Here is a 14,844-nt window from a genome sequence, read left to right as displayed (position 1 = left end):
TACTCCTAGTTGGGGACTGGGAGATAGAATACTGTTGGTATGGGCCTGGCCCAGCTTGCTCTAAGGCTGCCCCAAATACTCACATCTGCTGAACAAATGGTAATGAATTAAGGAACCGGTATGATATGATAGAATTAAAAGTCTGAGACCAGATTTTTAATGTGGTTAGATATACACTTACTATATGACCCTCCATTCCACTCCTAGGTATTTACCCAAGAGCAATGAAAACATATGTCCACATAAAGAATTGTACATGGACATTCCTAGCAGCTTTATTCATAAGAGCCAAAAACTGCAAACAACCCCAATAACGATCAACACGTGAACAGATAAACAAATTGTGGTATAGCCATACAAGGGAATACTACTCAGCAGTAAAAAAGAACTTCTGATACATGCAACAGCATGGGAGAATCTCAAAAAAATGATGCTGAGTGAGCAAGGGTAGGTGTAAAAGAGTTTATACTCTATGGGTCCATGTACATGAAGTTCTGGAACACACAAAAACAATCTACAGAGACAGAAAGCAAATTGGTGATTGCCTGTGGCTGGGGTAAGGGGTGGGGATCGACTGGAAGGGGGCAAGAGGGGTCTTTTTGGTGTGATAGGAGTGTTCTATATCTTGATTGTGATGATGATCACATGGATGTAAAGTCTGGGAACTACACTGATAACACTGTATGATCTTGGATAAGTCACTCTGTCCTCCTGGGCCTTAGTTTCCCTATTTGTAAAATTTGGTGGTTGGATTAGATGATGTATAGGATTCCTTCTGACTCAAAAATTCCCTTGATATAACAATATCCAACTCTTAATGTGGAAGTAGAGTAGCAAAACGCAATTTTCTTTATAAGAATTCATTTTATAGCCAAGGACGAGTTTATTTCTGAAAGCATAGAATATCTATTAGGTTACCCAATAATATTCCTTTGGGGAACAGAGCCATTTACAGGCCAATTTTACTTAAGGAAACAGCTGAGATAATGATTTGTGTGTAAGAAGGATGTTCCCATGGAAATCCCGCGGGTACCTGAGGAGGGCCTTTTCCAGCGACACTGTGGGAAGGGAGTAGGACACAAGAGACACAGCTGGCAGGGCTGGAGAGGGCAGCTGAGGAAGGCCATGTTCACCATATCACCTCTGAGAGCCCCAAAATGCCCGGGGCCTGTGGTGGCCCTTTTAAATTTCCTCTTTACTGGTCCATTCCTGGCACTTAGTAAGCACTTAATGATGTTGTTGATGATGATGATGATGAAACTGCTGCTGCTGCTGCTGATCATTTCCAGTCCTCAGACAGTTTGTGCAAAAGTAAAGGGCTGTGGGATTTCAGAGCATGTCGTGGGAAGAGGGCAGGGACAGAGCTGACCGGAACACAGAACTTGGAAGGGGGCTGCCAGTGCTAGGACCACCCTTGCTGGGCCATAACAGCCTGTTATTTCCCGCATTCGTGTGTCTCCAGGTCATGAAAACCTACCACATGTACCATGCGGAGAGCATCAGTGCAGAAAGCAAGCTGAAGGAGGCCGAGAAGCAGGAGGAGAAGCAGTTCAACAAGTCGGGAGACCTCAGCATGAACCTGCTCCGGCACGAGGACCGGCCCCAGCGCCGTAGCTCCGTGAAGAAGATTGAGAAGATGAAGGAGAAGGCGAGTGAAGGCCCCGGGTATCGGGGTGGGAAGGAAGGGGAGGGCCAGGCTCCCCACAGCCTCAGCCTCCCCCTCTGCACCCTGAGGGACTAGGGGTGGAATAATGCTGCCAGCGTCTGCTGTCTTGGCGGTCAGTGTCATGGTGGAGGCAGGGCTGGCCATACCTCTGCTCACACTTGTTAGGCCTCAGGTGAGGGTCAACAACAGGAGAGGCACTCAGCTGGCAAGACAGCTGAACTGCTATGAGACTCGCCCAGCGAGCACATTCTGGCAAGAATCACCAGGCATTAGTGGGGGTGGGGCCTGCCCTGGACGTCAGTTTAGTGGCTGGGGGGCTGATTGGGACTTCGTATGTCCCAACAAGAGGGAACAGTGCTGGCGTACCAACCAGCACCTGGGTACCAGGTAAAGAACCATCCTGAAGAAATTGCCATCGCCAAGCCAAAGCCGGGCCAGTTAGAATCCTTGTGTATTGGTGATGGAAAAGTGCTTTGGTAGGGCATGGTGAAAGTGCTAGTTTTGGAGTCAGGCTGAGTTTCGAAGATGCCACATGTACAGCAACTCTCTGACCTTCAATATTATTTAATTATTTAATTAATTAATTAATTAATTAATTTGTTTTTGGCTGCTTTGGGTGTTTGTTGCTACGCGCGGGCTTTCTCTAGTTGCAGCGAGTGGCACGCGGGCTTTCTCTAGTTGCGGCAAGTGGGGGCTACTCTCCGTTGCGGTGCGCGGGCTTCTCATTGCGGTCACTTCTCTTGTTGTGGAGCATGGGCTCTAGGTACGGGCTTCAGTAGTTGTGGCACGCAGGCTCAGTAGTTGTGGCTTGTGGGCTCTAGAGCGCAGGCTCAGTAGTTGGGGCACACGGGCTTAGTTGCTCCGCGGCATATGGGATCTTCCCGGACCAGGTCTTGAACCCATGTCCCCTGCATTGGCAGGCGGATTCTTAACCACTGCGCCACCGGGGAAGTCCCTGACCTTCAATTTTAAAAACTGACAGTGATGGCAAACAAATCTCCTTTCTCATGTCAACTCTGATCAATTGATAGTGGCTGCCCAGAGCCCTATGCTGAGGATTGTGAGCCCTCTCGAGCCTTTAGTTAAAGACAGTGCTGTGATCAATTAATGATGTCTGCCTCGATCAAGGAATTTAGAGGGGCAGTGTGCGTGCTGCTTTTTGTCATCCTAGATTGGGTTACTAATAAGGTTCCTTTCTTCTTAAAAAGCTATGATATTCTTGTTGAATTCTTTGCATTCATTCATTCCATGCCATCAGCAAACATTTCCTGAGCTCTTTCTATTTGCCAAACATTGCATCAGATGTTTATTTGGGCTTCTATGAGACTAATTTTATGATTATATGATCCTACAGCTCTTAAAAATTATAGGAGATTGAGTGGGAACATAATCCAACAGGACCTGGGTAAGCTGGCAAAGTAACCAAAGGCAAATAAAATAAAATTTCAGGGTAATTTCCAAAGGCAAAGAAAAATATGCTCCACAATAACCAGGTAGAGACCCAGTTAAAAAATGGGCAAAGGAATTGAATAGACATATCTCTGAAGAACATATATGAGTGGCCAATAAGTACATGAAAAGATGCTCAGCATCATTAGTTATTAAGGATATGCAAATCAAAACCCCCGTGAGGTACCACTTCACACCCACCATGATGGCTAAGATAAAAAAGTCAGATAATCACAAGTGTCGGTGAGATGTAGAAAAATTGGAACCGTCATACATTGCTGGAGGGAATGTAAAATGATGCAGCCACTTTGGAAAATAGTCTGGAAGTTCCTCAAAATGTTAAACATAGAGTTACCATATGACTCAGCAGTTCCACTCCTAGGTATCCACCCAAGAGAAATTTAAACATATGTCCAGACAAAAATTTGCACACGAATGTTCATAGCAGCATTATGCATAATAGCCAAAGGCTAGAAACAATCCAAATAAATAAACGTCTGTCAACTGATGAATAAAATATGGTGAATCCCTGTAAGGGAATGTTCAGCCATGAAAAGGAATGAATACAGACTACAGCATGGATGAACCTTGGAAACAGTAGGCTAAGTGAAAGAAACCTGTCACGAAAGACCACATATTACACGATTCCATTTATTTGAAATGTCTAGAGTAGACAAATCCATAGAGACAGAAAGTAGATTATTGGTTGCCAGGAGCTGGGGCAGAAAAGAATGGAGAGTGACTGCTAATGGGTACAGGGTTTCTCTTGGGGTGATGAAAATATTCTACATTTAGATAGTGGTGATGGTTGTACAATATGTCTGTGAATATACTAGAAATGAATGTTTAAAAATAAGATAACCAGGCAGGGAATTACAGAGCTACAACATAGGGGGGTAGCTATAGAGGGGATATGTAGAGAGGTAGAGAAAGCACTGGTTAGTGGGGTCTGGAGACTAAGTTTTAGTTCAGAGTTGTATGCTAATTGGCCATTTGGCTCTTGGACAACCAACTTCTTTTCAGTTTTCATTTCCTCGCCTATAAAATGGCTGAATTAAACTAAGATATCTTCAAATATCCTTTCCAGGAATAAAATTTTCTGAGTCCATGAAGGGCTGAAAATGGTCTCAGGGTTATAGTAGCCCCCTGGAAATGGGCCAGGAATTTCAAAACTCTCTGTGGAGGTTGGGTGTGTGGTTGGTACAGGGTATAACCCGAAGTTTGTTTCTAGAAATTCCCAGAATAAGTGAACCCTGGAGGAAGGTCAGAGGAGATGTCTGAAGAGAATTAAAAGGCTGACAATGGGGGCATCTCTACTGAACAGCTAGAGAACTCAATCTGGAGGAAGGAAGGTTGAGAGTGCCTAGGTAGGAAGAAGCCCTGTTTCTTTAAGGAGAGCCGTCTCTCTCCTCAGCAGTGGGACTCATCTGTCTGAAGGGGGCAAGGGGACAGCTCTCCAACCCATGGACTCTTTACTGCTTCCTGCCCAGGATGGCCCAGAACAGAAGCAGCTTCCCAGGGAGGCGGTCCAGCTCCTAGCCAAGACTGCACCTCTGGCTGCCCACCCCGCCTCTCCCCACCACGCACATCCAGACAGCCAGTGACAATCACTTCATGCTGCCCACGCAGGGACTGTTCTGGGTCCTGTAGGCTCAGTCATGAACAGGGACCATTAAGTCCCTGACTTCACAGAGCTTACTTTCTAGCAGGGGACCCTGAAAATCAGCAAGTAATCAAAGAGGTAAAAAATATAATTTGGGGTGGTGAAAAGTAGTTATGAAAAAAATTGAGCAACCAAGATGTCCTTCAGTAGGTGAGTGGCTAAGTAACTGTGGTCCATCCAGACAATGGAATGTTGTTCAGCACTAAAAAGAAATGAGCTGTCAAGCCATGAAAAGACACGGAGGAACCTTAAATGCATGTTACAAGGTGAAAGAAACCAATCTGGAAAGGCTACATACTGTACGATTCCAACTATATGACATTCTAGAAAAGGCAGAACTATGGAACAGTAAAAAGGTCAGTGGTTACAGCGGTTTGGTGGGAGACAGGGATGAACGGGTGGAGCACAGAGGATTTTCAGGGCAGGGAAACTGCTCTGATACTATAATGATGGATACATGTCATTATACATTTGTTCAAATTCACAGAATGTACAACACCAAGACTGAACCCTAAGGTAAACTGTGGACTCTGGGTGACTACAATGTGTTAGTATAGGTCCATCAATTGTAACAAATGTACCACTTGGTGCCCCGGGGTGTTGATATTGGGGGACGCAGTGTGTGTATGGGAGTAGGGGTGTGTGCACGAAATCTCAGCACCTTCCTCTCAATTTTGCTGTGAAGCTAAAACTGCTCTAAAAAAAGTCTTTTAAAAATTAAATAAAAATGAAAATAATCACTAAAAATTGAACAAAGATTAAATGAATGGGAAAAATAGAGCAGGACAGAATGTGGGGAGGGGGTGGTCAAGATGCCGGGGACACATTTTAGACAAGGTTGTGTGGTCAGAGGCCCATGCGACTGTGTGACCGTGGCTAAGGACCTGAATGACGTGGAGGAGCAGGCCACGCAGGGACCTGGAAGGATGGCCTGCCAGCCGGAGGGAATGGGTCTGAGTCTAGAGGCAGGAATGAACTTGGCCTCTTAAAGGACGTGCAGAGGAGGGGATGACAGGAACGTGGAGGAAGAGCCAGGTCAGGAGGGCTTCGCAGGCCGTCGTCCGGGTTTGGGCAGCCTCTGGGGGTGTTGAGTAGGGGCCTCCGGAGGTCTTAGTTACACTCCGCTCTGGCAGACCCCCGGAAAAGGCCACTGCTTACCCGACAGTGCTGACTATGGCTGCACATGTGCAGTGTCAAGTGAGCTTTTTGAGTACAGGGTCCAGATCTTACTCACCTGGCCCATGGAGTAAGGCTTTCCAGGGCCGTGCGGGGAGCTGATCGCAGGCAATGACCGTAAAGAAAATCTCAAATCCCTCCCATCAGTGGCTCTGCTCTCACATCCACTCTTTCCTTCCTCCAGAGGCAGGCAAAGTATTCTGAGAACAAGCTGAAATGCACCAAGGCCCGGAACGACTACTTGCTGAATCTGGCGGCCACCAACGCAGCTATAAGCAAATACTACATCCACGATGTCTCCGACCTCATCGACGTGAGCTCCTGGGGAGTCTGGGGTTGAACAGGGTCCTGCACCGCCTGGTGCGAGTCATCAGCTGAGGGAGGGCTGGCCCTTGTCCTTAGCTGACATGTGGGGCGGCCAATGGCCCCTGGAGCCCTGATGGAGGGGAAGCACAGGGAGCCTTTGGGGCCTGGGAGAGGAGTATCACCTTGCGGCTTCTACCTCCATGGGTGGGAGTGGGCCTCTGGCGGCCCTTGCACACTTGGGCTGGGCGGTTGTAATTCAGCGTGCACTTTCCAAGCGCCCTCCTCTACACCAGGTCTTTTACTGGGTTTGGGGTTACAGGGGTGATCATACACAGTTCATGCCCTGGGGAACTTCCCAGGGTGGTAAAGATGCTTATCTGTTTAACACCCCTGGGTCCAGTCCACTAGACACACGTGCACATACGGAAGAAAATAATGAATGAGACAAAATTATACAGGTCAGCTTTACTTGGGGATGTTATGTTGGGAGAAATCAGGCAGTTTAAGCAAGAGGAAAATGGAACACTGACTCCTGAGCACCAGCTGTGCAGGACACACCGGCAGGACAATGAGGCTTCGGGAAAGAATTCTGTGAGTGGCGCCTTCGGGGAGGCTCCTGCGTCGTCTGTGACGGAGCTGGGGCTGCTTCGCATGTCTTCATGCAGACAGGGATCCGGCCCAGCAGATGCTCGGTCAGGCTTCCTTGAGGGTGGGTGTGTCCTTTTCCTCTGGCCTTGGCGTATCCCATCAGGAAGTCAGAGGGTCACCGCTCTTCCCTTGGCTGCAGAGGGGACCCATTATCGCCATTATCACCACCCCCAGGAGAGGGAGCTGCCTGGCCCTGCCGTCCAAATGCCCGGAGGCCAGACCCCTCCTCTTTCCGACCTTTCAGCTTTCTTTTTCACACAACCCTTTCATCTTTTTGTTTACCAAATTTTTATTGAGTGCCTACTAGCTCTAGGTCTTGAGGTACAACAGTGGATAAGAGCCAGTGGGTCTGTCCTCATGGAGCTCAGCCTGCATAACCCTGATACATTAAAGGCAAACGCAATGCCAAGCAGTGGGTGTTACCGTGAGAGAGGTGGAGGGAGTTGTGGACACCTGGATGAGGGACACCTGGTGTGAACTCTGAGTGGGGAGAACATCAAGGAAGGCTTCCTGGAGGAAGTGACCTCTAAACTGAAACCAAAGGAAGAGTATTTAGGCAGGAGGAGAGAGGAAGAGTCTTCGGGCAGAGGGAATGCGTGTGTGAAGGCCTGGAGATGAGAAAGAAGGCAGTGAGTTTGGGGAGCCGCGAGGAGCACTGCCATTGCCCAGATCGCAGTCCCCCGCTCCCTCCGAGGGCTTTGCCGTGACTTGTGTGGTAAGATTCCAATGTGCATGAGGGCCTCCAGCATGAAAGGTTTGACCCTGGCATAGGAGGTAATTGTAAGTCACTGTGACGGCCCCACCCCCATGTCTCCACCCTCACCTGTACCTTCTGTGTGTGCTTCTCTCCAAGTGCTGTGATTTGGGCTTTCACGCCAGCCTGGCCCGCACCTTCCGGACCTACCTCTCAGCCGAGTACAACCTGGAGACCTCTCGCCACGAGGGGCTGGACGTCATCGAGAACGCGGTGGACAACCTGGATTCCCGAAGTGACAAGCACACAGTCATGGACATGTGCAACCAGGTCTTCTGTCCCCCCCTCAAGTTTGAGTTCCAGCCCCACATGGGGGACGAGGTAGGCTTCTCCCAGGAGCCCATGTTTGAGGTTGCTTCCTTCTGTCTCCCATGGGCTCCCAGAGCATCGGTGGGAGGAGAACGTCGCTGAGAGGCCTGGGGTCAAGTTCTTGGTGCATAGGCTTCCCCAGCTGAGGAGTTTACCACTAATACCCTAATCTTGGTGACTCAAGCCCCCCACCTGCAGAATTGCGAGACCTTAGCTTCCCATGAAATCCCTCGCAGCTATGTCTAGAAGACCCCAAGGGAGTCCCACATCTGCACACAGACAGTCGTCTCACGTTCTCCCCTCGGATGGATGGCCTCGAATCACCGAAGGCGGGGCCTCAGCAGAGCCACTCGGACCTGTGCTCCAGTGCCGTGAGCCCTTGGAGTACCAGCCAACCCAGTTTTCTTCAGGGCTTGCGCTGCTGACATCCTCATTATGTTCTGGAAAAAAAAATGGGAGAAGGCACTCTTCACTAGCCCCTAAGCAGCACACTAGTTACCTGAGTTTCACACAACTTCTTATGAAAATACCTCCTTGAGCTTTTCCATGTCATTCCTCCCTCTCTCCAGGGCTCAGGCCTCAGTCCCTGGAACCAACGGAGACAGCCACCAGGTGTCATATCTGCCTCCCCGTCTCCACCATCTCTACCACAGGGACATGTGCCCAGAACTTTCTCCCAGTGGCCCCGTTCCCTCCACCCAGGCACACGAGAGTCAGGGGGACCCAGCCAGCCTCTGGATCCCAGTGGGAGCTCAGCTGGGCTGTCGCTGCACCTGCTTAGCAGGGAGGGACCAGGAGGCGCCTTTAACGATGGCATTTGCTGGACCCTCCAATGGCTCTGCCCACTTTCTTCATTTGCAAGCGATGCCTTCTGCCGGGCTTCCCCACAGCTCCTGCCCCTTCCCTGTGCCCTCATGTCCAGCCCTTTGGCTCATCATCTGGTGACTGCAGGGTTGGGTTGCCCAGGTAGTGGTAAAGAACAGAGGCCTGCTGTCCCTTATGAGCTCAGCCAAGTTACGCCAGGCAGCCAGGCCCACAGGTAGTGAGAGCCCTGGTGGGAATGGGGATGTTAATGATAGACAGGCCCCAGCTACGCACAGGTGGCGAGGGCCCGGGTCAACCGCAGGCGGTGGCTGTCATTTCTGCAGGTGTGCCAGGTCAGTGCTCAGCAGCCCGTCCAGACGGAACTGCTCATGCGGTACCACCAGCTGCAGTCCAGACTGGCCACTCTCAAGATCGAGAACGAGGAGGTGAGTGAGCCCCTCCGCCCTGTGAGGGATTTCTTTACAAAGGCCTGACTGGTCCTGCAGAGTCCACTCTTGCCATGGAACACATAAGAAATCAGGGTTCATCTGTAAGATGCACAACTGTCAAAACCACCTACACTAAGAATCTTTGATGGCATGGGGAATGCTCACAAGATGTTAAAGAAAAGCAAAGAGGAAGTAGAACTCTATGTTCAGTACTGTCCTAACCAGGGTAAACTGAAGTATGTGTGCACGTTTCTGTGCATATTCACGGGCATAGAAAAAAAGACTGGAAGGAAATACTTTGAATGTTGATAGTGGTTTTGTCTGGGTTGCAGGAGTATAGGTGATTTCTGTTTTCTTCTCTGTGCTTTTCTCTATTTTCTGCAGTGAGCTTATGTTATTTTTATCGTCAGAAATATAGTAGGTATTTTAAATTACACAAAGAAATAACCCAGGGCACACTAAACATGTCATAGATTCTGAGCTCCAGGGAGCTTCTGTCTCACCGTGGCCAGCACACCTGCCTTGCAGCTGGTGGCTCAGGACTTCCGCCAGGTGGGCACAAATGGAAGTACCAGCTGGAGTGGCTCCATTCTGATGTGCACTGATGAGGCCACATGGGAGACCTCCTGTTCCAGCTGGGATGCCCCCACCCAGGGAGGACATCACCCAATTGGAGGACACCAGGACATGGGAGTGTCACCCGAGATCATGGGCAGGTCCATCCTTGAGAAGTGCAGTTGAAGTTGGAGATGGGGAGCCGTGGTCCCTGTCTTCAGACCTCAAGAGGGCTGTTCTAGGCAGAGAGGACAGGTTGCTTTGTGTCTCCAAAAAGGACGTAGCCAGGACGAACGTGAGCCAGAGTGTAGCTAAGGATGAACGAATCAAAGCAGTCCCTGTGGGGAGGTTATGTGGAGACAAATTATATATTTGTTTCTCAAACCTGAGAAGAGAGAGGATACGGCCAGAGTGTTTTCTTTCTTTATTTATGCCCTACATCTTCCCCTGAAGCATTTTAAATTGTTTACATGGAACGGTATATGCTGTATATGGATAATAATGTTAATGGAATTTAAATTGGAAATCGGGGCCACGGAAAGGAGGGTGAAGCACATGCTCCTCAGGGTAGGCTGTGCATGGCCATGGAAATGCTCAGTTTTGAACCGGAGCTTCTGTGAGGCTGTGTTAGAAAGAACCGATTCACTCATTTATTCATTCAAGTATTTATTTAGCACATACTATGCGCTAAACATTGTGCAGAGTTAAGTGAGTGGATGAGACAATATAGTACGTCCTCTCACGGAGTTTATGTTCTAGTGAGAAAAGACAGGTGGTAAAACACAAAAGCGAATGAACCCATAAATGAATACGTACGCAGAATATCAGACACTAAGTTAAGGATGGTGGTCGGGGGTGGGTGGGGGGAGGCCTGATGTCACCAGGAGACGACTTTTAAGTTGAGATCTGAGTGACAAGAGAGACTTTGAGCAGCAATCACTGTGCAGCGAATGTGGACGCAGTTCTCCCAGGACTGTGTTTGGAACGACCCTCCGTCCAAGTTCCGGTACGCCCTTTAGGCACAGTTCAGTGAAGGGCTGTGGGGAGGCCGGGCCTTGCATGTGGAGCCTCCGGGGTCCCGCTCGGTCCTGGGAGAGGAGTCGGAGTTCTGGAGGACCGAGCACACTGCGTGTGTCTTGGGTCTATCTTCCTCGAGGCTGTTTTTTTCTCAGTTAGGCTTGCATGGACTCAGTGGCCGACAGCGGGGGAGTTCACTCACTGAGGACAGTGCTGCCCTTATCCAGGCTGTGTCCCCTCCCTTCTCTGGATGAAGGAAACGGGGAGCGTTTCTAGCGTTGCTCCTCCTCAGGGACCTGCCTCCCAGGAGGAGCTAGTTTGGGGTTGTATAACCATAAAGAGACACAAACCTCAAAACCCAAGTTCCTTGTTGGTCACAACATTCTCCGACGTTGTCTCCAGCAGAAGCAGTCCCATGACATGACTTTAGATTAGGCCACCTGGCTTCTCCCCCAGCCAGCTGCTGGCCTTACTTTCCACATCACTGTAATGGGAATGAGCATCTTTGTCCTGCCTGCCTCCTGATGCTTTATGTGGAAGAAATAAAGGAACGGCTGGGAAAGGGCTTTGAGGTGTCAAAGGCATTCTGAGGCTGAAGGATTTCTGTCAACCTGAAGGAGTTTTGTGTTTCCCCAGGTTAGAAAAACCCTGGACGCCACCATGCAGACCTTGCAGGACATGCTGACTGTGGAGGACTTCGACGTCTCCGACGCCTTCCAACACAGCCGGTCCACGGAGTCTGTGAAGTCAGCCGCCTCCGAGACCTACATGAGCAAGATCAACATCGCCAAGAGGAGAGCCAACCAGCAGGAGACAGAAATGTTTTATTTTACAGTAAGTGGCGCCCTGGCCCAGGATCCTCCGTCTGCCACACCCCCGGCAGTGATTTTGGGGAGCAGCCCAAACTACTGGGAGCCAGGGCAACCACGTGGGTCAGTTAGACCTACAGTTCTTCCAGCATGCTTTTCAGATTAAATTGCCTGGCGTGGCTTTGTGAAATGCAGGAAGTGAGCTACCAGTGGGTAGCACCGGCCTTGATCTTGGATTGACAGTTATTGTGATTTTCCTGTTCTAGAAAAAATACAGAGAGAGTTGTGTTCAGTAGCGTGAGAGGAAAAAGAGCTAACAGAGCCAGGTGCACGCCTCAAGTCACAACCCTCAAGTTTAGTGTATGGTTGTCATGTCAAGTTGTGTCAAATTTGGGCATGGACTCTGCAAACAACACCCTGAGTGATCTTTGCAAATTGCTGGTGAGTTGCCAGCCCTTCATGTAAAATCCCAGATTACTTACATTTCACTTGGCCAAGGGGGAACAGGGATAAGAGGCATCGGGGCTTTATTTCAACATGTATTTAGTGAACATGGAATGGGGTTAGAAGGGACCTTACATCTTCCATCTGATGTTTGATCCTGTTCAACCCTATCCCTGCCCAAAAGTCATTCAGATTCTGCTTGAACAACCCCAGATTAAAAAGCTCCCTCCTTCCCCAAACAACTCTTTTGTTTGGCTTGTGGCTGGCTATAGATATTATGATGTTTTCCCGTATCTCTGTTATCTTCAAAAATCTTCCTCACTAGGATTTCTGGTCATTGATCTTAATTCCGTTCTCTGGGGCAACCCAGAGAGAGGCTAATTCTACTTGACAGTCTGGCAAGGTTGCAGGGAGCTGGGTTTTTATTTCTCCAGGCTAAACATATCTACTTCTTTCAATCCAGCCTCTTAAGCTTTTGTTTTGAGTGCCCTCAGCATCCTAGCGACACTCTCCGGAACGTGTTCCACTTGTCGGTGCTTCTTCTAAAGTAAGATTCCCACCAGCGGAGTGACCAGCACAGAGCAGGGCTAAACTTTCACCTCCTTCCACATTAGGAGCTATGCTTCTCTTTCCATATGTCCTAAGATCATATTCTTTTTTTTTTTCTTAGCCTAGTATCAGTTAAATCTCTATTCCCACCGTACTGCCATTAGACGAGGCCACCCTCCTCCTATGGGATGTGTAGGTGATGTCTTGGGTGGGTCTGATGTTTATCACCGCTTAGATTTCCTCTTGATGGGTTCAGCTCATGGTTCCAGACTGTCACGATCTTGATCCCGCTGCTCATCACATATGCTGTGTCTTCAGACCCTGTGTCTGCAGATTCAGTAAGCGTGGCTTCTGTACCTTAAAGTTTGTCAATAAAAGAAAACTAATTGGTACTTCAGGGCCCAGGCCAAAGACAGAGTTATTCAAAACATGCCACTAGGCTCATATTGATCCATTAATCAGCACTTTTAGATTGTGGTCATTTAACCAGTCACAAACCCACCCAATTCTAACATCCAACTCCATTTCATGCTAGGCCTCGTCAAATCCCTGTCAAAAACCAACGGTTGACGCCTACTGCATTTCCTTCATCAACACTCTTTGACTTTGTTGTTTTCAAGAAAGAACCGATTCACTCATTCATTCATTCAAGTATTTATTCAGCACATACTATGTGAATACTATGTGAATCGGCCCATGCCAGTTTCGGGGGCTCACCACTTCCACGAGGGGCCTACTGTGTTTGTAGAGAATTTATGGGTTACAAAGATAAGTGAGGAGTGTGGATGAGTGTTGTCCCTTAGGCAGCAGAAGCAAAGAAGGGGGTTCAGCCTGCTTGAAATTAAAAGACAGCATCCATGATGGGGGTCATGGATGTTATATTTTGACCTGAATATTCAAGTTATCAACCTGGTTGGCTAGTACACCTCATGACGTGATGTTGTGACATTATTTAGGTATTTTTAAGGACATAACACTCCTTTTAAAGCAAACATTAATACGATTCAATGGCATTCTTTCCTTCATGGGTCACACGTGAAGCCTGGGTGAAGCTTGGAAGAAGTAGCCAGGATCCCCAAGCCCCAGAGCCCCAGTGTGTAATTTGCACTAACCAGGTGTAATTTGCACTAACCCACCAAAGCATGAGTTACAAGTTTGGGATTGGAGCTTCACCTGGCTTGGGACAGTGAGGCAGGATGGAGAGAATACCTACTTATACTGCAGCTCTGCTTTTTATGGTGAATTCTTAAACACAGGGTGATAAAATCAGAGGGCTATATTACTGGAAGCATCCAGAGAGAGCCTCTAGGTGAGTAGTTATCAAACCGAAGTGTGCTTTTGAATCATGTAGGAAGCTTGTTGAAAACGTAGGTTCCCAGACTACCACCCTCCCTGAGGTGGCACCCTGGAAATGTGAGCACTTCTGGGCCTCTGTGGTGCCCTCCTCGGGTTAGACTCACAGTCTTCCAGGGCAGGAATCTGCATGTGGACACTCTCCCCAGCTGGGTAGGAGGCCGCTGGTCCCTGTACCACACTTGGAGAAGCACCATGAGTCTACTCATTTTACCTTGAGGAGGGCATGAGGCCCAGAAATGTTCAGAAATCCGGCCAAGATCGCACACTGAGTGGCCGCAGCTCTGAGCTCTTTTTCGTTCTGGGGAGAATGGGAATGGTGATGCTTCCACCATTTGCCATCTGAGATTGCAGTGAGGACCAAATGTACATGTTTGAAAACCGTCTACAGATACAAGGGGGAGTGACTCTTAGCAACCACGGGACAAGGCCCTAGGAGCTAAGAAGGACCACGGCCAAGGAGACAGGACGCCACAAGCCCCAGAAACCCAGCAGGGTGGGCCAGGGTGCGGTGACCTCAGTCTTATCCGGGCACATGTCAGCCCCCTCCCTGTGGGCCTTTCCCCACACCTGTCTTCAGCGGGAAGATGGTGACGTTCCAGATGTCCTGAGCTGCCGAAGCGCACTTCTTTGCTCCTCTGCGCCCTTTCTGAGCCTTCTGGCTGGGGAATAGAATGGATTTTTTGGTGAGAAACTGGCTGGCAGATTTGGGACAATCACATCCGTCCCTGTGCCTTCATTCTCAGGGCCTTTGTAACTGCGTTCCCCTCTGCTTAGACCCTTCCCTCCCATGTGCACCCACATGGCTCCCTTCCTCACCTCCTTCAGGCCGGGGCTGAAGTGGCAACTTTGCAGTGAGGTCTGCCCTCACTCCCAGTTCCTCATTCCTGCCT

At 49.1% G+C, this 14,844-nt stretch overlaps 1 protein-coding gene across 5 annotated transcripts in view; it reads left to right on the top strand.

Moving 5' to 3' along the window:
• The window catches only part of SRGAP3 (SLIT-ROBO Rho GTPase activating protein 3), a 259,624-nt gene that overhangs the window by 175,056 nt on the left and 69,724 nt on the right, over positions 1 to 14,844 (top strand). For all 5 annotated transcript variants that reach the window (XM_036870420.1, XM_036870419.1, XM_036870418.1 and 2 more), the window contains exons 5-9: positions 1,463 to 1,648; positions 6,139 to 6,267; positions 7,762 to 7,983; positions 9,120 to 9,221; positions 11,433 to 11,630. In XM_036870420.1, the coding sequence (XP_036726315.1) occupies positions 1,463 to 1,648; positions 6,139 to 6,267; positions 7,762 to 7,983; positions 9,120 to 9,221; positions 11,433 to 11,630 (837 nt within the window). The remainder of the gene's footprint in view (positions 1 to 1,462; positions 1,649 to 6,138; positions 6,268 to 7,761; positions 7,984 to 9,119; positions 9,222 to 11,432; positions 11,631 to 14,844) is intronic.

This window comes from Balaenoptera musculus, chromosome 11 (genome assembly GCF_009873245.2).
Source record: "Balaenoptera musculus isolate JJ_BM4_2016_0621 chromosome 11, mBalMus1.pri.v3, whole genome shotgun sequence".
In the NCBI taxonomy this organism is placed as follows: domain Eukaryota; kingdom Metazoa; phylum Chordata; class Mammalia; order Artiodactyla; family Balaenopteridae; genus Balaenoptera; species Balaenoptera musculus.
The sequence above is the reverse complement of the archived record's forward strand: the minus strand, read 5'-3'. Positions and strand labels throughout refer to the sequence as shown.